We start from the raw sequence: 13,999 nt of genomic DNA, 5'->3' as shown, positions 1-13,999 counted from the left end.
AAACCCCTCATTTCTTTAAAAACTAAAACTTCAATCAGCCGCCATTTTGGATAAAAGTATCATAGAACCGTTTTATTGGTGCCATCTTTCTTGTTTTCAAAAGGCCTTTAAAATCATGTGTGTTCACATTTGAAATACTGAGTTACAACCCCTAAGTCACCCCCTTATGAGGGGTTGAGATTCAGTTGTAAGTCAAAAGGTAGAGTATTAGACAAATAACTTATCCTGAAAGTTACAGTATTATATCTACAGCAGTCTCCAACTTATTGAAGGGTTCCCATACATATGACTCACTCTGTATAATAAAGCTATTACACCAAAGTTATTAACAAAATGTTTATTTCTCCGTCCTTATGTCTAGTTTATACGATGCCAATTGGCGAGACAATTGTCATCACTTGGTTGCCAATGATTCTAGGCCAGTCAAGCCAATTATTCAAGGCCAGTCCAACTGAGCGAAAAGATATTTCTACGGGGCTAACTATTGCCAAAACAGTCAAAAACTGTAAGGCGAAAACATGCTCGTCGTTTGTTGTGTCCCGTGAGGACTTAAAACGAATGTTAAACTAGCTTTGCAAGGAATTTATCAGTGATATGTTCAGGAGCAGGTTTATGGCCTATCAAACTCATGATCCGACTTCAGGACTCTTTCCCACGGTCCTTCAAAGTTTACATGTAATCCTTATGGGAGAAGATTTGTGAGCTGGCCACACACAGAAATGAAAATCAGCAGTTATAATCATTGTGTCATCCAACAGCCGTCGGTAGATCTGTTTTTCTATTTTCTTTCTACTGATTCACAAAATTGTAATTCTAAAGGTGCGTACAGACTTTCGATCTGCTCCGCAACCTAACGTCACTCGAGCAGAGCGATTGATGATCGACCGGGGAGCAACAGTGGTTCGACCGGGGAACGCGAGAAGATCTAACATCTTCCGTAACGTTCATGATGGGTGCGTGGGCGGAGCGACTGTGGTACGATGGAGGAACGAAGGCGGTACGGAGGCGGAGCGTGCTCGGTGCGCGTTGGATGTGCGTATATGTGTACGCAGCTTTATAATAATGCCGCGGTACAAACGACGTCCAAACTTGAGTCATAGAACTCGAAATGCTGTAAATTTAGAATATGCACGGGAAAATCAGCAACAAGAAGATATTCCATTCAATTACTCAGCAAGCTGCATTCAACTATATCTAAAAATACAAACTGCTGTTCAACTAACTAAGCACATAGGTAGTCCATATTGAGATATAAATGTAAATGATTGTTGGATAATTTTCATGAAAATATAGTGCATCAGATTAAGCTAAGGCTAAGCACACCTGAGGAGGCACGGCTTGGGAATACAAAGTATTGATCTTATGGAGATTGCCTTATCACACCGTTCCACGCCATGTCCGATTCAGTGTGTGTGAGTTGTTCCATTCAAACCAATAAGCAAGAAGCACCTGGATGCAAAATGCCGCATCGCGCCTCCTCAGGTGTGCATCCAGCTAAAGTTTGTCGTGAGATGCTTTAACTATTTGGCGGTACGAAGTTCGCCGGGCCAGCTAGTCATATTATAGTATACAACATTATTTAATTTTCCTACAGTTACGTTGAAAAGTGGCCATTGCTGCACTGATTACAGAACGCAAAGAATCACTTTTCCGCTCTAGTGCGGGAAAAATTTTTCTGCACTCCAGATTTGCAACATGGCAACGCAAAATACTTAGTAGGTTATATGGAGCAACAGTGCAGCAAAATCAAAATGAAGTTGGTAACAGTGACTGCTGTGGCTGCTATAGTGAGCAGAGGTGCAACCAAGCACAACGCGCTAATTATTATTCATTATATATTATAACCAACGACAACGAGGACTTTAGGATTTTAGGATTAAGGTTTTTATCAATAATAAAATTACACAGAAAAACATTTGATGCATTTCAGGCAATTTTACCCATAATTACCCACTTTTCATATTCAATGGTAACTGTAGGAAAAACTTAATGTGAAATACGTGCGCAAAGTTCCTCTGCTGCACTCAACAAACCATTCCGCCCTCGCCTACGGCTCGGGCGTAAACGTTTCTTTCGGTGCAGCAAACTGACACTTTGCGCACTAGTTGCACAAATAACTATTATGATTCTATATTAACACGATGATTCTATTACAATAGACTGCCTATTTTCCGTCTGAAGAGGAGGAGGAGGAGCAGAAGGAGGAGCAGGAGGAGGAGTAGGAGGAGGAGGAAGAAGAGTAAGTGGAGGAGGAGGAGCTGATTTAGAAGTGGGGAAAAGTGAAGAGAGAGAGAAAATTTGAAAAAATGAAAATGAGAAGAGTAAAAATAGAAGAGGGAGAATTAACTTACTGTTGTTGGTTGGGGAGGAGAAGGATCAGGAGGAAGAGGAGCTGGTTTAGAAGTGGGGGGAAGTAAAGAGAGAAAACAATAGAAGAGGAAGAATGAACTTACTTTTGTTGGTTGGGTAGACAATGAAACACACGGTCGGTATCAGGTAGCTGGACGCCTAGGTAGCCTAGCGCAATCTGTCCGCTTTCCGAGTCGAAAACACGCACAAGTCTTTCCTCTTTATTGAATCGGATTCTATCGAAATAGGCTCTCTGCAACACACACCAAATCAAATCAAATCAAAATTTTCATTCACAACTTATTTCTGTTCATCTCTCATTTCTCATTTGGTAGAGAGTTAGTGGGGAGGATATTTTTAATATTCTTTCCGAAGAATGGACATTGATATGTCCAAAGCTCCGCCAATTTATGTACATGCATTACAATATAATTATCTATGGTTATTATATTACAAATTGCTTTTTCATATCATATACAGTTCAATAATTATTTTCTTAGTCTATATTATGTAAATTCATCTATAACTTTGCTGTATTGTAAGCTATTGTATATAAGTGTATAAGCCAGTATATATTGTAATCTACATAAATAAAGTACTCAATCAATCAATCAATTTCTTTAAAACATTCCACATACATTTTATTTACTTATTCAGTTATGTACAATTATTAGACTCATGTGAGAAGGCACGACAGGCTTATGCCCAAAACTGTCCCTTCTCAAATTATTCTCAAGAGGATTGATTGATTGATTGATTGATTGAGTACTTTATTTATGTAGATTACAATATATACTGGCTTATACACTTATATACAATAGCTTACAATACAGCAAAGTTATAGATGAATTTACATAATATAGACTAAGAAAATAATTATTGAACTGTATATGATATGAAAAAGCAATTTGTAATATAATAACCATAGATAATTATATTGTAATGCATGTACATAAATTGGCGGAGCTTTGGACATATCAATGTCCATTCTTCGGAAACAATATTAAAAATATCCTCCCCACTAACTCTCTACCAAAAGGTACAGGGATACATGGATACAGAGAATGGATCCGCGGCCATTCCCCAAATATTAGAATGTAATGTCATAGAGAAACAATAGCATAAGTAGATATCCCATGGTATAGGGCGTTCATGTCGCAGCTTTTACTGTTATCTCAAGCCGATAGTCCACGTAGTTCTTTTCCCGTGAAGCTTTATGACGCTGGTAGTCTCTCATATTGTACCGTTCATACACTCTCACCCCAACAAAACAGTAAACAGCGACAATAATCAACAGTATTATTGTCGATGTTTACTGTTTTGTTGGGGTGAGAGTGTATGAACGGCACAATATGAGAGACTTCCAGCGTCATAAAGCTTCACAGGAAAGAACTACGTGGACTATCAGCTTGAGATAACAGTAAAAGTTGCGACATAAACGCCCTAAACCATGGAATATCTACTTATGCTATTGTTTCTCTATGGTTATGTTTATTCATTTCATCTATTGCATGTTTTTTGATAAGCCAATACAAGAAAATATCCTTTTTTTATTAAATACCTCTTATATAAGCTCATATCAAATTTTTATTAAAAAGGTAATTTTATAAATGAATTTTTCTGTTTGATAGATCGTTATTTATAAAGACCTTGAAGAGATATAGACCCACAATACCTATGCCTTCCCAATGATAGCTCTTACTTGAAATTGAAGGCCGCCAATGGGATATTTTAGCACGAGATATTTTTTTATTTATTTATTTTATTATTATAATTTTTACAAGAAGCACTGAATGGGAGAGAAAAACTAAGGATACTCCTTGTACTATTTCTCTCCCAAATTTAGATAATAATTGAAAAGTCCGAAATGAGGTTATAATTCCACTTTTTTGAAATTTAGTACTTTTTCACTTAAAAACAACTAAAACTAAGAATTTTGAAGGTTGAATATTATATCTATATATATTTGTAATACTATAGATCACAAAGGCATTGGTGGCATTGGTATGTAATAATCTTATGTGTTGCCCCCTCAATGGCGGATTTCAATTCCAAGTACGACACTAGCGCTGCAAGTGAGTCTATGCATCTTTAAGGTCTTTGGTTATTTATTTAAATTTCACATATTTTATGACAATCTGCAATAATAGAAGTCGATATACATTAAAAAACCTCATAGTCCTTCCTCAAGTCATCACTTGCTTAAGTTCATTACTCATATTTGGTAGCTATAAGCACTCTAAAATACATATTTTTAAATAACATCTTTCAGCTTTTATTTATAATCACTAAATAAATAAAATTATGTAATTAATATATAAAATTATGCTTATTTGCATCAATGTCAAGCAATGGTTATCATAGGCTGGAAAAGGTTTTTTTAAACACATTGACCAAAAATTAATAAATAATTTATCAATTATTTAAAATGTCTAGAAAAAATCCTAAATAAACATACAGCTTTGTGTCCTATCGTACCGTGACGTGTCGTCCCGGAATGTGAGTGTGAGCGCTGTTATCAGGTCTGGCTGCAACTGTCTACAACGTTGATGGAAGGATAAATTTTCAAGATGTTCGACGTTTTTGAACGTGTAGTATTATAGTCAACTGTCTACAACTAACGTTGATGGAAAGATACATTTTCAAGATGTTCCATGTTTTTGAACGGGTAGTATTATAGTCAACTAAACAGCTGATTTATGATGAATAATTCTATAGTGTGATTTTTACTCTAATATTGGCGAATGAAGGAGGCTCCTTTTTCCTTTTATATTATCCTTGAAATGCAAAATTTCCAAAAACCTTGTATATACGTCGATGCGCAATTTAAAAAGGAACATACCTGACAAATTTCATGAAAATCTACTACCACGTTCTAAATATAATAGGATAATAGGAGTTCAAAATTCCAAATCCGATTGGAAAGTTTTGAAAAACTGACCTGCAAAACTTGTTGGTGATAAAAAACATGGGCAAAACCCACTAGGAATGATATTGAGAGGAAGAGCATAGCGACAAAACTCTGTAATTTGTATTCCTTCGGTTTGCGTCGCTTCTTGAGAACTCGAGGAAATGACATCTGCAACAAATTTGAATAAATATCAATAATTGAACAAAAACACACATATGTTGTCAAATTCTACACAGTTTTATTCAGTACACGACTTGAAAATGTGACCGTGTGAAACCATTATCGTGTACCAAATAAAACTGTGTAGAATTTGACAACATATGTGTGTTTTTATTCAATTATGGAACGGATCTACAATATTGACTGACAATGACTCAGTCAAATTTTTAAATAAATATCAACTTTGAAATCGATTGAAAAAATATAATTCTATTTAACACAAAGTACATCTTTACTGTCTGCCGTAATGTTGACTCGCTCTAATTTCACAGCATACATTTGTCATCTATAGCAAAATTAGGCTATGACTTTGACGTGTCATATACTGCGGGATCGTTGCTCCCTTAATGCAGTTCAGTAATTGTGACGAACAAGAAAAGTAAAGTAAAGTAGGGTGATATAATATGACTTTCCATAAGCAACATAATATTATTATGCTCTATTGTATCTTTTCAAAAGCAACGTGTTCATCCGAAAAGATACTCAAGGAGCTAACTTTGCAGAACATTTGATAACAAATAATCACAAGTTCTCATTTGAGGAGAATGTTGAGTTTCTGCATGTTAATAACAAAGGTAGATCTTTGAATATTCTAGAGGCTTTAGAAATAACAAGATTAATTGAAGAAAATTCCCAGTATAGTTCAAATGACCAGATTCATTTCAACCAATATAACACTACGAATTTAGTTTTATCATAAAATTGTAAGCATACATTAGTCAATAGTTTTTTCATTTGCATATTTGTTTTATCATCTTTCACACTTGTTTTCTTGGTTCTTATTTTGTACTGAAAGTAAATTTTGTTATCATGGCGATTCTGTTGCTTAAGCCGCCATTTTGTGACACCGTTGAGTGGGAGGAGACTGTCTAGCTGGCCCAATGGCAGGCGTTCATGCCCTTGACGAATAGCAGTACTCACCTGCTACTATAAATTCTGCTGCTCTTGTATTTAGTTTTTGTTTACTATTTCTTAGTCTGTTTCATTCAATATGAATAATTACCGCAATATCAACGTCTCAACTACACAAAAAGTGAAAAAGAGCTTTTTAGAGCTCCGCAAACGGAATTTTAGTTTAAACCAAAAAAATCCAGATTTGGTTTAAGCTTTAGCTTAAACTTACACTGTGCAAACGGCCCTAAGTCAAACAAGAAAACACATAGATGTAATGTCAATGCAATGTGAATTGAATTTGAATTTGAATTTGCAGCTCCATGTGTATCTTTTCAGATGCAACACGTTGCTTTTGAGAAGATACAAAAGAGCATCTGTTGCTTATGGAAAGATACATTGAAGCTCCTTGTGTATCTTTTCGGATGCAACACGTTGCTTTTGAGAAGGTACAAAAGAGCAACTGTTGCTTATGGAAAGTCACATTATAGCTCCTTGAGTATCTTTTCGGATGCAACACGTTGCTTTTGAGAAGATACAAAAGAGCATCTGTTGCTTATGGAAAGATACATTGAAGCTCCTTGTGTATCTTTTCGGATGCAACACGTTGCTTTTGAGAAGATACAAAAGAGCTACTGTTGCTTATGGAAAGATACATTGTAGCTCCTTGAGTATCTTTTTGGATGCAACATTTTGCTTTTGAGAAGGTACAAAAGAGCATCTGTTGCTTATGGAAAGATACATTGAAGCTCCTTGTGTATCTTTTCGGATGCAACACGTTGCTTTTGAGAAGATACAAAAGAGCATCTGTTGCTTATGGAAAGATACATTGAAGCTCCTTGTGTATCTTTTCGGATGCAACACGTTGCTTTTGAGAAGGTACAAAAGAGCATCTGTTACTCATGGAGAGATGTAATGTGAATGCATTCTCTGTATACTCACTACCAGCTTCTCCTTGAGTAGACTCGATATGGAGTTGATACTGGTGATTGAGTTGCCGGGAGAATGGTCTGGTATTTCAATAGTTTCCTGGGAGTCGCCTTGTGCCCCCCTATGCACCATTGGCATTACTGATTTTTTCCTCGCATTCCGGACCGGCACCCTGAAAACCATACAAATGAATACTATAACTCAAATTATTTTTAATTAATTTAATTCAATTTAGAACTTTTTAAATTTAAAAATGATCTGTGTGTGATGAATTATGTGTTTTGAATTGTAAATTGAAGAATTTTGAAGTTATACATAACCTACCTACATTTGGACTGTTGTATAAATTAGAATTGGAACCGTTTTGGGCGATTTAGCCTGTGGTACTTTTCTGTAAGTTGTGTAATTCTGAATGATTGAATAAATAAATAAATAAGTAAAATCAGAACAGAACTATGAATCATTCATTACACAAGTCGGTATACTCCAATCAAAAGAAATCAATATAACATTATTTTGAAATCACAAATCACTATAATAATAATAATAATAATAATAATAATAATAATAATATAATAATATAATAATAATAATAATAATAATAATAATAATAATAATAATAATAATAATAATAATAATAATAATGATAATAATAATAATAATAATAATAATAATATAATATCGTGTGACCTGGCTGGCTCAAATCACTATCAAAGGCTATAAGCCTGTCTTTACTTTCCTTGCCCTATTACCATAGGTAAGGAAAGTATAGCTTTCCAAAAAATCTGGTGTGATACACTCATACAACTTTCCTTGCTCATAGAACTGTAAGCCTCATTCTTAAACGAGAATAATTTAGGGGAATAACATAATGACGATTGACTGCAACATATTTGAAACTTCGATCAGACTTCTGTATATGTGTATATATAATTGTTTTCAGAGTACTTTTTCCTTTGTGTAAATTGTGAAATTCGATGATATTTTTTAAAAGTCGTCGAAACAGCTGTTCTAAAGGTGAAATATCTCGACTATGTGTTCTTTTTATGAACTGCTCCACCTACCTACCTCATGCACGAGAAGGAGGTTACAAAGTCCATTACTCAAGAATGGGGTTGACCCCCTGTTAGTTTCCCAGGAAGGAGACTCATGCCAGTTGATAGAGCTGATAAATAACTATACAGGGTATGAATTTGAAAAAAATCGGTCAAGTAATTTTTGAGAAAATCGTGAAAAACATGGTTTTTTAGTAATTATCCGCCATTTTTCTCAAGTATATTACGGAGCTCCTGCAATTTTCTCAGAAATGAGACTCATGTCAGTTGATAGGGCTTATAAATAGCTATCCTCAGTATGAATTTAAAGAAAATCGTTAGAGCCGTTTTCGAGAAAACCGTGAATAACATGTTTTTTTAGTAATTATCCGCCATTTTTCTCAAGAATATTACGGAGCTCCTGCAATTTTCTCAGAAATGAGACTCATGTCAGTTGATAGGGATTATAAATAGCTATCCTCAGTATGAATTTAAAGAAAATCGTTGGAGCCGTTTTCGAGAAAACCGTGAATAACATGTTTTTTTAGTAATTATCCGCCATTTTTCACAAGAATATCACGGAGCTCCTGCAATTTTCTCAGAAATGAGACTCATGTCAGTTGATAGGGATTATAAATAGCTATCCATGGTATAAATTTGAAGAAAATCGTTGGAGCCGTTTTCGAGAAAACCGTGAAAAACATGGTTTTTCAGTAATTATCCGCCATTTTTCACAAGAATATCACGGAGCTCCTGCAATTTTCTCAGAATGAGACTCATGTCAGTTGATATGGCTTATAAATAGCTATCCATGGTATGAATTTAAAGAAAATCGTTAGAGCCGTTTTCGAGAAAACCGTGAATAACATGGTTTTTTAGTGATTATCCGCCATTTTTCTCAAGTATATTACGGAGCTCCTGCAATTTTCTCAGAAATGAGACTCATGTCAGTTGATAGGGATTATAAATAGCTATCCACGGTATGAATTTAAAGAAAATCGTTGGAGCCGTTTTCGAGAAAACCGTGAATAACATGTTTTTTTAGTAATTATCCGCCATTTTTCTCAAGTATATTACGGAGCTCCTGCAATTTTCTCAGAATGAGACTCATGTCAGTTGATATGGCTTATAAATAGCTATCCATGGTATAAATTTGAAGAAAATCGTTGGAGCCGTTTTCGAGAAAACCGTGAATAACATGTTTTTTTAGTATTATCCGCCATTTTTCTCAAGAATATTACGGAGCTCCTGCAATTTTCTCAGAAATGAGACTCATGTCAGTTGATATGGCTTATAAATAGCTATCCACGGTATGAATTTAAAGAAAATCGTTAGAGCCGTTTTCGAGAAAACCGTGAAAAACATGGTTTTTCAGTAATTATCCGCCATTTTTCTCAAGAATATTACGGAGCTCCTGCAATTTTCTCAGAAATGAGACTCATGTCAGTTGATAGGGCTTATAAATAGCTATCCATGGTATGAATTTGAAGAAAATCGTTTGAGCCGTTTTCGAGAAAACCGTGAATAACATGTTTTTTTAGTAATTATCCGCCATTTTTCTCAAGTATATTACGGAGCTCCTGCAATTTTCTCAGAAATGAGACTCATGTCAGTTGATAGGCTTATAAATAGCTATCCTCAGTATGAATTTAAAGAAAATCGTTAGAGCCGTTTTCGAGAAAACCGTGAATAACATGTTTTTTTAGTAATTATCCGCCATTTTTCTCAAGAATATTACGGAGCTCCTGCAATTTTCTCAGAAATGAGACTCATGTCAGTTGATAGGGATTATAAATAGCTATCCTCAGTATGAATTTAAAGAAAATCGTTAGAGCCGTTTTCGAGAAAACCGTGAATAACATGTTTTTTTAGTAATTATCCGCCATTTTTCTCAAGAATATTACGGAGCTCCTGCAATTTTCTCAGAAATGAGACTCATGTCAGTTGATAGGGATTATAAATAGCTATCCATGGTATGAATTTAAAGAAAATCGTTAGAGCCGTTTTCGAGAAAAACGTGAAAAACATGGTTTTTTAGTGATTATCCGCCATTTTTCACAAGAATATCACGGAGCTCCTGCAATTTTCTCAGAAATGAGACTCATGTCAGTTGATAGGGCTTATAAATAGCTATCCACGGTATGAATTTAAAGAAAATCGTTGGAGCCGTTTTCGAGAAAACCGTGAATAACATGGTTTTTTAGTAATTATCCGCCATTTTTCTCAAGTATATTACGGAGCTCCTGCAATTTTCTCAGAAATGAGACTCATGTCAGTTGATAGGGCTTATAAATAGCTATCCTCAGTATGAATTTAAAGAAAATCGTTAGAGCCGTTTTCGAGAAAACCGTGAATAACATGTTTTTTTAGTAATTATCCGCCATTTTTCTCAAGAATATTACGGAGCTCCTGCAATTTTCTCAGAAATGAGACTCATGTCAGTTGATAGGGATTATAAATAGCTATCCTCAGTATGAATTTAAAGAAAATCGTTAGAGCCGTTTTCGAGAAAACCGTGAATAACATGTTTTTTTAGTAATTATCCGCCATTTTTCTCAAGAATATTACGGAGCTCCTGCAATTTTCTCAGAAATGAGACTCATGTCAGTTGATATGGCTTATAAATAGCTATCCATGGTATAAATTTGAAGAAAATCGTTGGAGCCGTTTTCGAGAAAACCGTGAAAAACATGGTTTTTCAGTAATTATCCGCCATTTTTTCCGCCATCTTGAATTGAATTTTATTGAATTTTTTATTGTCGGATCCTTATGGTATAAGGACCTCAAGTTTAAAATTTCAAGTCAATCGGTTAATTAGGAATGGAGTTATCGTGTTCACAGACATACAGATACACACACACACACACACACACACACATCATTTTTTTGGACTCAGGGGACCTGAGTCCCCTTATACCTTGAAACGCATAGAAAACATGGAATTAGAGAACCTTTTTTTGGAAAGCAATACTTTCCTTACTCATGGTAATAGGGCAAGGAAAGTAAAAAAGTCTTATCCTATACTTTTAAACGAGCAACTTCTGTTAATATGTTTGGATGTTTAGATGTTTATATGTTTGTATTTCACTGGATCTCGAAAACGGCTCTAACGATTCTCACAAAATTCAGAACTTAGTAGGTTTATAATATAAAGATTCGTTTGCACTAGGTCTCATCCCTGGGAAAACTCGCTGAAGGACACTAAAGGGATAATTATTATTCATCCTTGGAAAAACAGCTGATATTAATATTATTTCGTCGCCTGTTGGTGATGGAAGTGAGTGAGCGAGTTGGTGGGATTATGTGTGTGGGACTGTGTCAAAATTCAGACTCAGCTGTTGAAATTTCGTAATCATTCAATCAGGTACTTAGTGCCGGTTGCAAATTATGTATTTGGGTTATTTTCAATCCTGTTTAATTCCAGTAGATCCATCTTTTTGAAATGGTTCTCTCTGATTTGGTTTACATGAAGTTAAGCAGGATTAAATTTTGACTGGCTCTGGGAATCAATCTCAATTTACTGTGATTAGATAGAACATTTCTGTATGAATGTTATTATACATATTTGAGAAATAAACTCTATAATAAAGTTCCAGGAGGATGGTTGTTAAAGAAGCCTAAAATAAAAGATTTCCATACCTGGGTGAAAGAAAATTATTTTTATTCAATTAATGATTTGGTTTAATATTGATTGATGTTGTATGAATCTTAAATTCAGCTTTATGTATATCTTTAATTTATTGTTATTTCTTAGAATGGAATATTTAGTTGGTTGAATGTTAATTACTGTTAGCCTATATTATAATATTGTAGGATCATTTTATATATTAATATTAATGTATAAGTGAATAAGTTATATTAAGACTCCACGTCGGCGTACAAGTTTTCTTTTGCCGACGTGTAGCACAAAGTTGTCAATTTCCTTTCAGTTGTATTCTGTATATATTTTTGTGCAATAAACGATTTGATTTGATTTGATAATTTCAGACACAGACCAACACCCAAAAATCATGTTTTTGGACTCAGGGGACCTTGAAACTTGATATTGATTCTATTCATCACTGTAATTGGCTGATCTCCCTCCATTTCTCTTTGCCTCATATTCCCCCAAGTCAACAGTAATTTTGTACGGACTATAGATATGTTTGAATGGGTAGACTACCAGGTGATTTCGTAGCTGCCCGATGCTGTAGGCGTACTGGTGAGGATAGCGTGCAGAGGACGGTACGTATGGTACTCACTTGGCGGCACTGCTCCTCCTCTGTCCCTCCTCAGCCAATCCTCCTCCTCCTCCTCCGCGGCCCCTCCTACCCCTCTCCTCCTCATCGTCATCCTCTTCGTCGTCGGTTGTCGTCGACACGACACAGTCGCTGAACGTGTCGCTTGTGTCGTAGCCACCCCCACCGCCGACATCGCTACGTTGCCGCTCGGGCGTCAACTGGAACAAACATTTACAATAAATTAATCATTTATTGTACTAGTAGTTCTGTGAACAGTAGACCTCACGCAGTATTCTCATCCACAAGAACCTGATTGAAACTATAGACCTTATGGAAATACAGCAATAGACTGGCTTCTCCACACATCTGTGTAATCACTTGTCAGCTGATTTATGATGAATAATTCTATAGTCTGATTTTTACTCTAATATTGGCGTATGAAGGAGGCTCCTTTTTCCTTTTATACTAGTAGTTCTGTGAACAGTAGACCTCACGCAGAATTCTCATCCACAAGTACCTGTTTGAAACTATAGACCTTATGGAAATACAGCAATAGACTGGCTTCTCCACACATCTGTGTAATCACTTGTCAGCTGATTTATGATGAATAGCTCTATAGTCTGATTTTTACTACTAGTAGTTCTGTGAGCAGTAGACCTCACGCAGTGTTCTCATCCACAAGTACCTGATTGAAACTATAGACCTTATGGAAATACAGCAATAGACTGGCTTCTCCACACATCTGTGTAATCACTTGTCAGCTGATTTATGATGAATAACTCTATAGTCTGATTTTTACTACTAGTAGTTCTGTGAACAGTAGACCTCACGCAGTATTCTCATCCACAAGTACCTGTTTGAAACTATAGACCTTATGGAAATACAGCAATAGACTGGCTTCTCCACACATCTGTGTAATCACTTGTCAGCTGATTTATGATGAATAATTCTATAGTCTGATTTTTACTCTAATATTGGCGTATGGAGGAGGCTCCTTTTTCCTTTTATATTATCCTTGGAATGCAAAATTTCCTGAGAACCTTGTATATACGTCGACGCACGATTAAAAAGGAACATACCTGTCAAATTTCATGAAAATCTATTACCGCGTTTCGCCATAAATGCGCAACATATAAACATTTAAACATTAAGAGAAATGCCAAACCGTCGACTTGAATCTTAGACCTCACTTCGCTCGGTCAAATATAATAACCTTATAATTATTAGGAACCTCCTTCATACGCCAATATTAGAGTAAAAATCAGACTATCGAATTATTCATCATAAATTAGCTGTCGAGTGGATTATAAATTGCATGCAATGACGCATGCAATTCAATATCTCAATGTAACTTATTGAAAACACAGCTGTTGCAGTCCACACAGTGAGGCATGCAATTGATAGCTTGAAGTAGCATAGTATTTTCTCCCGACTTTTCTCTGCTT

General features: G+C 35.4%; 1 protein-coding gene across 4 annotated transcripts in view; it reads right to left on the bottom strand.

The window, feature by feature from the left end:
• LOC111057936 (myogenesis-regulating glycosidase-like) overlaps nucleotides 1-13,999 on the bottom strand; it is a 65,456-nt gene that overhangs the window by 33,001 nt on the left and 18,456 nt on the right. For 2 of the 4 annotated variants that reach the window (XM_039435887.1, XM_039435886.1), the window contains 4 exons: nucleotides 12,576-12,772; nucleotides 7,313-7,472; nucleotides 5,291-5,428; nucleotides 2,454-2,602 (listed from right to left, as the gene is read on the bottom strand). In XM_039435887.1, the coding sequence (XP_039291821.1) occupies nucleotides 2,454-2,602; nucleotides 5,291-5,428; nucleotides 7,313-7,472; nucleotides 12,576-12,772 (644 nt within the window). Of the gene's footprint in view, nucleotides 1-2,453; nucleotides 2,603-5,290; nucleotides 5,429-7,312; nucleotides 7,473-12,496; nucleotides 12,773-13,999 lie in introns of all 4 variants that reach the window. The other 2 variants (XM_039435888.1, XM_039435889.1) reach the window with 1 other exon arrangement.

Source organism: Nilaparvata lugens, chromosome 9 (assembly GCF_014356525.2).
Source record: "Nilaparvata lugens isolate BPH chromosome 9, ASM1435652v1, whole genome shotgun sequence".
In the NCBI taxonomy this organism is placed as follows: Eukaryota; Metazoa; Arthropoda; class Insecta; order Hemiptera; family Delphacidae; genus Nilaparvata; species Nilaparvata lugens.
The sequence above is the reverse complement of the archived record's forward strand: the minus strand, read 5'-3'. Positions and strand labels throughout refer to the sequence as shown.